General features: G+C 31.7%; 1 protein-coding gene across 1 annotated transcript in view; it reads left to right on the top strand.

Moving 5' to 3' along the window:
* Cow (Proteoglycan Cow) overlaps positions 1–12486 on the top strand; it is a 148303-nt gene that overhangs the window by 67569 nt on the left and 68248 nt on the right. Inside the window, exon 2 of the mRNA XM_018460731.1 lies at positions 7902–7959. Coding sequence (XP_018316233.1) covers positions 7902–7959 — 58 coding nt within the window. The remainder of the gene's footprint in view (positions 1–7901; positions 7960–12486) is intronic.

The raw sequence follows: 12486 nt of genomic DNA, 5'->3' as shown, positions 1-12486 counted from the left end.
AAATGTGTTTTAGTGATTACTTTAGAAACAAAGACCGTAAAGATTATTGAATTTTTGTGCACGACAAGTTCGACAACAAAGGAAGAAAGACCGAGTATTGTTAATTACTAAAGTTTCATGAACGTCAGTGTTCTCTTTTTCTCATTGTAGTGCTTTTGCGTACGTTTTCTCCAAGGGCTCGATATATACAAAATGCGTGAAGGAAAAAACCAAATTATTCATTCGGCCGGAATGGAAAAGTTCGTCCAACTTTTTTTCCGCGAGTCAGTATTTTTAAAATAGATTAACTCACCGATTGAGCGAATCGAGCCCGGAATGTCGACGAATAGTACACGACCGATCGATAAGAGTTTCTATTTATCTTATTCCTTATACGAACACAAAGCGCAGATAAATAAAATAGAGTAAAATACTTAATTGTGTGTGCCTTGGAGACAATATGATGGGACACTATTTTTCATATAGGGGAGACCGGGTCTCGTTGGCACAGTTTTCACAATTTCGGCGTTAGATTTTTTAAACAATTAATTATTACAATTAAAATACATCAATATGGTAGAAAGAATCTTTCTCTACATTTTCATACTAGTAATGGTTCTATACACGGTGTAGTTTTTTTTGCAATAAATGAAATACCGACATGCTGCATATAGTTAATTTGCCTCGATATGTGGAGTAAATTAATTCATATCATAATATAAACTGCCTCTATGATAAATTAACTCTATATTAAATTAACAAAAACGTAATAGAAAAGTAACAGAAATAAAAATTAGAAAGTAGATATGTATTTCTTAGTAAAAATTGTATCTTTCAAAGTTATTTTGTAATGATCAAATAGTAAAATGTTGTTACAGAAAGACAAGTGTAAATTATTTTAATTCTACCTTATTTTAATATACAAAATATTGAATTTAAGCGATTCGTCAGAGTTAAATTGTAATTGATTGTTCACATGTGCGGTACAGCGAGTTAACCTAATCTTTTCTTATGATATGAGCTAACGTACTCCATCTCTGCACACGTCTGATTTTGACCATTTTATTGTAATAAATTACTATTGTTTAAAATAACGTGTTGTATACTAACAAACACTTTTTTTTTAACTAATGATACATCACTTAGATTTGCTTTCTCAAGCCGAAGGACATTAATATGAAATTATGAAATGATAAAAAATTTACTTGCCTATACTCTTGAATCAGACTTTTTTCTTTCTCTATTGTAATATACTTATTTGATTTTAATGAAACTTAGGAAGAAGTACTTATGTTGTAAAAGAAATATTTTGCAGTAACTTTTCTATTGTTTCCTTTATCATAAATACATAAACGGATCATTTATTCTTCACTTTTCTTTTTTAAAATTATTAACTAAAAGGTTTCTAAAATTATATACATACTAACACTTTTTTGTTGATTTATTAAATTGTTACACGTAATCATCAGGTTTTGTTTTTAACGTTTTCGGGTTTTATATGGAATTTAATAATATTTAACGTTACACGATAATTTGTGTCAGACGATAAATGTGATTTATTAATGTTTAGTTGGTCCGGAACAATCAAACGCGCTATAGACTGTACACAATCGTACTACGATTGATTGCGGTGCTATTGGCAATTTTCTGGCGGAAACTGATAGCTCACCGTGATATTCGAATGGGTTAGGCAGGTAAAGGCAGAGGTTTTCGATTTTACATAATTGTATAAAATATGTACATCTATACTATAATATGTATCGTGATTTAGTTGGAACTCGAGACAATGACCGAGGTGAAAAGTTTGTTTGGTTGGAATTGATTTAATTTTGTTCGTCTCACGGTTTAAGCTGCTGCTGTCCAAGAGCAACCTCGCAAACTTCAAAGACCGTTTCGGTGACCGCTAATAATTCATATGTAGCCATGTGCAAGGAAAAGTGGCGAATTATTCCGGTTGGAGAGTAACAGAATTACAAAGCGAGCAGTTATGCATTCGCGCAGATGTATGCGGTTGCCGGTTCCGACTGTGCGAGAGAGATGCGAATGTCAGTAGACGCCTACATTTTGTTAATGAACGTGGTGCGCGGGAAGCTGCAACTAGATACGAGTCGGACATTTATTTCACTCGCATATCGTATCTGCGCGCATCGCGGTAACGTTTATCGCGCGCAACGCGTATAGTAATATAGTATTATCTGCAAAGAGTAAAGATTTCTTTTGGTGGTGTCCAATGGACACGTAAGTGGTACCAAGGTCTTTAAAATTTTATGTATACCTATGAGATTCGACGTTAATAACATATTCATATACGTTATAAGGAGCTTAAGAGGAGTTTCATGTTTGTGTATTGCGTTTATAATTGCAAAAAAATAATAGTTTGTATTTCTCGTTATTTTATAGCATTAATCTCTTCGCTCGTTGCAACATTGCGTATTTATCTCTGTCTCATTCAGTGTGGTGCAACCCGTATAAAAACAGTTCGTTAAAGCTCGTCGCATTTCTAGAATAAATATGTAGGTTGTATCCCACGGTGTATTTACTACAGCAATTTATTAGATACACAAATAGCGAAAATTACGGGCAAGGTGGCGTGTATCGATACATGTGTATTCCAGTGGATAGAAATATAAACTGAATATATTGAACTCATAAATAGCGCGATTAATCATACGTATTGTTTAAATAAATAAATAAATATTTGTAATAAATAGTGTACGGCGCGTATATAGAGCTGATATGACACTTGCAGTGCGTGCGCGCGCGATATTCTTTATTTTCTCCAAATAGATAAATCTTAGGATTTTGTCCGTAGAAACGATCGCGGTTTTACGGCGACATCCTTTGAGACGTAGGTTAATAAACTTCCGACGCGTTATAAAACTCTTTACGACAACGATATTCTCTCCCAAACGGTGGGTATATGAGTTCTATTTTCTGCGCGACTAGTCCGCGGTAAGGCGACTTTTCGGGTCGCACCTCTTTCTCGCGCTCTTTTTTCGGCATTTTCCGCCCGTTTTTCAGCTTTATCCGGCAACTCGATAAATTTAACAACGGTAAAAGCCGGAATTCGCCGCAGTTTTCCTATTTGTCTGCAAATTCGCCCGGTTTCCACGCAACCGGACTGGTGTATGTTTTATTTACTAGGTAGATTCATCTAGTAAATATCCTTTTATTGTAGCTCAAATTAGATAATAAAGTATTTGTGAGACTACATGATATTCTATTAACAAATTAATTAACGTAGTTAATAACGTAGTTAGTAACGTAGTTAATTAATTTGTTACTAACTACGTTACTAACTACGTACGTAGAGTAAAATAAATTTGTTATTTATTATAAGTTAAAATGTGTCATTAAAATTACGTAATTCGCTTTTTTTTCCGAAAACGATAAAGAAAAATTTTCATATTGGAACAGGATATTTTTTTGTATCTTTTACAATCAGATGGATTTTAATGTAATATTCGTATTCATTATCATTACAATATTAAATATATACATATTATCGCATGTCTATAAAAAAGTGACAAGTCGAAATTTTTCAAATTTCGTACTGTGTGAGAATTGTGTTCTAAATACGTCGGTTTTCAATCAAGAAAAATGATATACAGTGAGTGCAAAAAGTATTCGTACAAAGAAATTTGTTATAAAATAAGTCTTATTTTTAGAAAATAAACATTAATTAGCAATTTTATACAAAATACAATACATTCTGTTCTGACATAAATAAACGAGCTTCGCATGTATTCCTGATTTTAGTAGCTAAATTTCTCGACTGTACGAATACTTTTTGTGAGCTAAACAATACAATTTTTAATTTTTGCTTATTTTTCAGATGATATATTTTCTATAATTAATACACATCTTTTTTATATAATTTTAAGAAGCATGCAGTCTATTTTATTCTTTATGAATAAATAAAATAATTACCCATCAAGAAAGGATCGTCAATTAAACGTCTAATCGACATCAAATTAGTGTTGAAATCATTGTATCGATATGATTTCATTGTATCGATATATTGTATTTGACATCAATTCGCTGACTCATTTCTCGTTGGATAATATAATATTTACTTTTTAAAAATAAAGTTTTTTTAAAAAATATTTTCTTTGTGGTAAATATTTTCTTACGAATACATTTTGCACTCATTGTAAATTGAATTTAAATATTTCCTAAAGAAAAATAACACAATGATAAAATAACACAAATTAAAATAGTTATATAATTTTTAAGGGTAACATAATGTAACAAAATTGATATCTGCATTACTTGTAGAGAACTTGAAACAAGTAATTTTGTGATTTTTTAGCTCTAAATTAACTTATATTTAATATTACTATAATAAATAATTAATTTTAAAATACACAATTTTCTCTTCTTTCTCCTGAACAATTTTATATTTTTGACTTGTATCTATAAGATAGATAACGCACACATACACAAATTTTTTTTAATGAAATAGCCTGTGACTCTGTAACTATAAATTAGGATATAATAAGAAAAAGATTATATAATCAAAATTATATATTTTATTGCTATAGTTTACACAATTAATTATTAAAAGCGAATATAAATTATAAAACGATAAAGATTCGACGGTTGTTTAAATAAAACGAAAACGATATTGTCGACGAAATTGTGTGAATTGCGCTAAATCGCGATTTTTAACACATTCCACTCTGCTAAACATTTCGCGTCAGATCCAATAAAACAGCGCAGTGAAGGGACCAGACGACAGCTTCCTAAAGCAGTGGACTATTTGTCAGATGTGGTCCACAGGGATAAAGTGGGGCGTTAGGTCGTACGTTCGCCGACTGAGAGAAACGTATCTCGATTCTTCGCACCGACTTCTCGACAGCCGCTGAAAATTCAGAAAAATTACGTTGGTGTCCGATTTCCCCCAAATCGGACATAATTCTTCTACGTCTTTCTTTATTTATTGCGGTCGTCAGTGACAACCATCATTCCTATCAATGGCTGTGTTCAGCAGAGAAAACTAATCAATAGCACTTATTATTGTTAGTGATTTTTTAATATGATTGGTTCTTGCCTTTAGTTCTTTCACTAAACGTTAACTGATTAATTTTCTCTGTTGAATGCAAATTTTTTAAATTATTTTTTAATTATCGTGAAACATATAATCGATTTCGCTCTCTCGCCATGTGTACCCCATTGTAATCGTAAAATGCGACATAACGAGTACCGCCCGATATTCAATCTTATTTTTCATAGAGCTCGTAATTTCATAACAACGTGCACCGCCGGTTTTTATTTTCACAGGACTTTTTTGCCGGACTCTTCACCTCTCTCCTTCTCTCTCATCGTCCAGCGAAAGGCTCTCCTATCTCGCGCGATCATTTTTGCACTGGCTGCGAAATAACGCGTCGCCGCGCGTGTATTTTCATTTCTCGTCGCCGGCGCCTCGCGCGAACCGTACAGCTGTTTACAGCGGCCATTTGTCCGGGGTAACGTTCGGCGCGTGTTATACGTGCCATTTATTTTCGCGAAGCACGGCTCGCCGCACTTCCTGTAACGGCTCCACTCCGGTAATTCCGTAGAATAGACGTCGCCGTTACAATTAGAGAAAAGCAGCAATATTTTGTGATTGTGCCCGATCTATTTTTCACCTACGCGCGATTTTCTTTTGATCCGTTCGATTCAAAGTTTTATAATTATCTTTGTCACGCGTGTAAAAAACGTTTGTGTGTTTCATTGGAAACTTATCTTTAAAACTACCTTCCAATTTTATTCCTTCAATCAAAGGCTGCAGCAGTTTGTACATTTTTTCATTTGTTTATTAAAATATACAAGTTACACGAGAGAAAGAGAGAGAGAGAGAGAGATTGCATGCGTATATACTACATGTAAGATGCGTTTAAAAAAATTAATCTGTTTTACAAAGGATTAAAAGAAACCAATCGGGAAATATATATAGATATCTATGTAATGCGTAATGTATTTTCTGTGTTCTTCTTATGGTCAGTCCTTTGTCGACAAGTATAAGAAAAATATAAATATATAGAAAAATGTAGAGAGAATACAGTATATCATAATTTTTTCTGATATCTTTATATGTAATAATAACAGCATAAAAATATAAAGTTACTTCGTATTTCAGTGTTTCGTTGAACGGTTTGCAATGCAGGAATAATAAGAACGCTAAATTAAAAAATTAATGATGAAAAATTATAAAATGTATGTTAATTAATGCATAAATTAATATCATGAATAATGATGAAAAGAAATTTATTAAAATAAGATATGTGTTGTATGAAATAACAGAACTGTAGGCAGAATCTGTTAAATTTATAATGTGAAATTACGAATACCTAAGAGTTATTTTTAACTATTTATATAAGTCACCATTGTTTCTATTCAATACGTCCTTTATTTTAACTAAAACAATATATAAAATTAAACAACTTAACTCAAGAAAATATATTAAATTTGATTGAAATTTAGTTATTATTTACTAAGCGCATACGTTAATACGGACATTGTTTACTTTGAAACTAACTACGGAAATGAATTGATTTACATTTTGACATATATGGAAGTTAAATAGAGTCCGACCGAAACTTTTGTCGAAATTGTACCGAAACACTCGGCTATATGTCAATTTCAATCGAAACCGAAATCAAAATTAAAAAATAAGAATCCTAAAGACCATGTGTATAAATATGTTCATATATATCATATTTTCTTCATAAATATCTTTCTTTATAATTTATTGAAACAATAATTAAATTTCGGCCGAAATCGAAAACCGAAATTTCGGTTGTGTCAATTTTGGCCAAAGAATATAAGTACTTCTTCTTCATAATTTAATTATTGAAACAATAATTACATATATTAAAATTACTATTTATGAAGAATAGTTACATGGTTTCAGTCGAAACTGATACGTAATGAGTGATCGTTTTCAGTTCCAGTAAAAGTTTCGGTCGGACTCTAAAATTAAAATTAACAAAATATTATTTAACTCAAGGGATTGAGTTGCACCATGTATATTGCTCTTTTAATATCTAACGGTATAGAGTACAATTACGATGTATCTTGTATTTCTCTATTTTGATCTCATACATATTTCGTTTAAAAAAATTATAAAAGTTCTTTTAGACAATTTTTATAATTTAAATTTTAAGATAAAACATAGATACATATAATTATTTAACACACAAGATACTCGTATATAATTTTATATATCTTGTGAGATATACACTTCTCTTATAAATTTGTGTATGTATATAAATATGTAAATTTTATATACATATGTGTATACATATATGTATACACATACGATCGATGAATATCGTAATTTTACAAAACTTAAGCGTTAAATACTTCGGAGGATGTATTTTTCGTTTGATTTTTGACTGCGTCATTTTATGTAACCTCAGTAACTTAAGGTCGGTGTTTAAAATGTGGTCAGCAACCCACATTTCATATTTTCCCATTGGTATTTTAGATATTATCTGCGAATTTTGTATGTATATGTATTGCAAACTGGCACGTGAACTATCACGCGAGCTCTCTCCGCAAGCTCGTTCCCCTTCGTCCTTCTAGTTCCAACATGCCCCTTCGAACCCCGTTCTCTTTTTATCTTTGACCTCGGCCTGAACTTCGAGAATACAGATTACGCGTTCTTATTTTACCAGGCAACCCTGAATTTCGTGCACGTGACGAGTGATCGTTCGTCATATTCTCCGTTCTTGCATACGTATACATACCGACAGCTTTCCTACCGAATCAATCGAACTGCATTTTGGCGCAAAACGCCACTTACCCTTAATTCCGTGACGATGTGAAAATAATGGCCTTCAACGAGTCTATATGCTTATATGCCCCGTTATATCCCAAAATAAATCTTAACTGTATAAAATCGATCTTTCCTAACATGTCAACTTTCTTATTTTTAGGATGATCCCCGCATAATGAAAGTTGGAGACAAGAAACGTTGGATACACGACCCGAATAGTAAGTGATATGTTGTCGAAAATATCTGTTTAAATAAGTCTTGAATGTGTGTGTGTGTGTGTGTGTGTGTGTGTGTGTGTGTGTGTGTGTGTGCATGCTTTATAATTTTTAAAAGCTTATATAAACATTTTTAGCTTTTAATGGATGTCTTTAATTACTAGGTAATTTGTAGAATTTTTAAATTATTTCTTTATAGCTGGTAATAACTTTCTTATCTTATTTTTATGTTATTTAATAATAATAGTTATTTAATAGTAGACATAATAATAAGAGCAAATTATTTTTAAACCATTCACGTGATCCTTTCGTACCTCTAGGACATATATGTTCCACTTACGGAAAAAGTATAATTTTTAAACAGTCTTATCAATTTCTATCCTGCGGCTTGTTTTAAAGAGGAAGGTTCAAGCTATATGTAAAAAGAATCGCACACTTTTTGAAATGTACTATTCTCAATAAAATATATAGTTATAGATACTACCAATTTTACCAGCAATTAAAGATTAGGCGTAATTCTTCTTTAACAAATACTTCTGGTAATTGGTCAAATACATGCAACGATACTAAAGTTTTGCTGATCAGATTTTGTTTCGTCTATTTCAATGTATGACGGGTAAGTGAAACATTTAACGTGCTATGTTCATCATATCGTGCGATATTCGCATGGATAATTGTCACTGATTCGCCGATCGAATTGTGTTATAGCGCGTCAAATGAATTTCACGCGGTATGTATTCCCTCGAGTATGAATTATCAGGTGGGATGTCATCGCCCGCCTTTCGAATGCTTCGCGATTTTTTATCCCCGCTGGTTGATGTACGCTCGCGAACTTTTCGCGTTGGGAGGATCGTAAAGCCGGATGTACGTACGACCGGTATGAATTCGAATGGAATCTCTCCGCCCGCGCCTGTTGACTGGTTCGCTCGGCGAAATGTGATATTTATCACGAACGTTGCCGCTAAATTCCCCAGAAAATTCCAAATATATATACTTCATGAACGCAAGTCGCGCGCGGTCGAATATATCGTGAAAATCTGAAGTAAAAGCCAGAACGACAGACGGTTGTGAAAATGACGTGAACATTCCCGGTAAGAATATCACGCAGTGCGAATGATGTGCCTGAATAAATATTATTTATTCCATTTTCTTATAAATATTGCATGGAATTTCAAGGTAGAATTATTGAGTTTGATGTTTCAAGAATATTATTTGTCCTAGATATACATTAAAATTAATGTATTATTATAATATTTACATACGAAATTATTAGAAACCGTGATGGAAAATCACAATTGAGAATTTTTTTATTTCTTATTTATTTAACATTAAATATAGGTACTTTAAAAAAGTGAATACATAGATTGTACTTGAAAAAAGTTGTAATAGAAAATAATCAAATTAGATGATGTGTTCACGAATTCAAAACATTATTTTACATACAGACATTGAAATCTATTGATGAGTAAATGAAAGACAATTGCGTCGAACGGATTTAATGCCAATAGTAAAAAAGATGGTATTTACATGTCGCCTTTTTAAACGTTTCCAGTTTGAATAGTGTCGTCGTTTAAAACATTGTTGGAATCATTCCGCTAAAGATTTGTGTATAAAAAATATTATATGGTGCGCCGTTAGTAGGAATAGCAGGACGAATTTATTAATAAAAAATATAATCCTATTGTAATGCAGATATATGCTGAGAAAAATGGAGGCTAAATGTATAGAGGATGCACGCAGTTGGATGCAGTTTATTCTAGTTTTTGCTACAATATTTCTTTACATTTTCCTTTTTTTTCTTTTCCTTTCAACTCTTTTCAATTCGGCTGTGGCGCATCATGTATCACTCGAATGCTTATTCTTTTTAACTGATAAATGTTATTCTTTTTAATTCCCTTGTATATGTCTCATAATTTGTGCATTAGGCAATTATATACATATCTCTACTTGCACGTTTAATTATAATTACCTCTCATAATCAATTCAAATCAATCAGTTATAAAATATCTCACAATCAGTGAAGCTATAGCATCTCATTTTCAGAATTTTGATATAATTGTTGATTAATTCTATAAAGAAAACATATAATTTATAGATATCCCATAACTTCTATTTATTTACGCTCAGTTGTCAAAACTCATCTCTAGGCTTATTAGGAACTTTATAATTTTCTGAAAAGAAGTGTTGGATAAAGCAACATACACTACTGCTCAAAATATTTGTAGTATCTCTAAATTTTGAAAGAAGGTTTAATCAACTTTATTTATTAACATTATAAATGTTCATTTTCTTTCAATGCGTAAAAATTCATATTGTTTCAATCAGACATTTTATTTCAATAGTGTACGCGCGTTTAAATAAAAATTAATATTTTCGAAATAATTATGTCTGTAAAGAATCGTGTTTTGATCTGAAAATTATATTATATAAAATGCTCCAAACTTTTAAGCAGTAGTATATTATACGATGAGCTTACTGTAAATTAATTTTGCATTTCTTTGTTTAAAAATTCGTTTAGAATTCGTCTAAATGTTGCATTATGCATATTTATTAATATGTACATAATTATAATTGATATTATATATTATACTATATAATATATAAAGTGCACAACATGACATGAAACTATTGATACAATCGCCAATGCTTGTCATAATCAAGTGAATAATTCTGTTTATCATAATTAATAATGGGCGAATATTGTATGAATGCCAAAACATGAATGTTACTGCAATCTAATCATGATGATCTAACAAGATTACAAACGTACTATGTTGATGAAAATATATTTGTTTTGAAAAATATATTTATTTTAAATTTGAAGGCACATAAAAATCAAAATTATTTTATAAAATACAATGTATAAAATATTAAGGCTTTAAAGATATAAATCAAGAAATAATAAAATATAATGTAAGCCAATCCCGACTAGAAATTTATTCAGTGGTCCTAGCTAGGTTGACCTTATTAACCATCAGGTCCTGTTAAGGTAAGGTTTATTGGGACCTGATCAATCATGTAACGCAGCACATTAGGCAGGACCTTATCGGGATAGCCTTATCAGGTTTATATCGGGTTCATTATTAAATCCTTATTAACGCGCCACAGCATACCCGATTAGAAATTTATCCAAGGATTTTAGCAGATCCTAATCAGGTTGACTTGGCTAGGACCTGCTAAAATCACTGGATAAATTTTTAAGTCGAGTTCAAATGCTATTAATTTAGCATCACATTCCAAAAGAAGCAAAAAACATATATTTCAGAGGCCCAGAAGACATACTCTGAAGGAACTTTATAATCTCTCTAAGAGATTATCCAAATTGATTTGCCTACGCCTTCTTATAGAACTTGTAGACATTTTCTTCTTACGAGTAACACGTCCATCTCGTGGCGTGGCTGCGTACTAGAAACGAGATCAACCATACTCAAACCTGACGAGGATTTTCTTAGATGTACCTTATTCAGGATTATCTTAGGTCAACCAAACTAGGTCCTTATAACATATAAAGCAATTATAACCTTACCAAGGCCAACCATATTCAAACCTGACGAGAACCCCCTTAGGTGTACCTTATTCAGAATTATCTTAGGTCAACCAAACCAGGTCCTTATAACATATAAGGTAATTATAACCTTACAAAGGTCAACCATACTCAAACCTGACGAGAACCTTCTCAGGTGTACCTTACCTTAGGTCAACCAAACCAGGTCCTTGTAAAATATAAGGTAAACCTGACAGTATCCGAACGTAGATTCTAGTCGGGATGTAACCCGACAAAGAGTAATGTAATAGAGTGTAATAATTTATATATAAATAATAATAAATGACAAAATGACAAACGTTTCGACTCCAATTTGGGTCCTCTTCAGTGTAAAACAAAAAGATTTACAAATTAATTAGAGAGCATTGCAATACAATGAAAAAGTACAATCAAAGTGCTTAATAGTAGAGCACGGAGATATATCACATGTTTAAAGTCTATATGAAAGTCCAACAATAAAATTATCAACCGTCAATAGTATTTGGCAGAATACATTATTTCGATAGTTAGATATTAAAAATAAAAATTCCTTATTGAGTTATCCGATCAAAGCGCACGCATGCGCATAATAAAGCGTTTGTTATAAGATATTATTTACTAATGGTTTTTATTTTATAAAAAATAATTTTTAAGTAATTCGTCTTAAAGCGATTTTGTACTTTTATATGCATATTTCAGTACTACAGAGTTCACCAAATTCATCGCGTGAAAAAAAGATCCTTAGGAAAAAGAAAGTAGGTATGTAAAATAAGTTACGAGACAGTTTCTATGACAGTGACAATATTTATTTATACCATCAACGCTTCGAGTAAAGTCGTCGCTTCCTAATAATTTTTTATGTGAACGTTGGCGATTGGGTGAGGGAATTTTTAAGAGCTACAGCCGTTTAATAGCACGATGATGAGGATATCTTAAACTTGATGTGCACCTCCATTTTTTCCAATTTTCTTTTTCCGGACTATACTAGCACACGTGCGTTATAGCAA

Source organism: Mycetomoellerius zeteki, unplaced genomic scaffold (assembly GCF_001594055.1).
Source record: "Mycetomoellerius zeteki isolate Tzet28-1 unplaced genomic scaffold, Tzet1.0 scaffold96, whole genome shotgun sequence".
Lineage (NCBI taxonomy): Eukaryota > Metazoa > Arthropoda > Insecta > Hymenoptera > Formicidae > Mycetomoellerius > Mycetomoellerius zeteki.
Note: the sequence above shows the minus strand (reverse complement) of the source record. Positions and strands in the feature narration are given on the sequence as shown.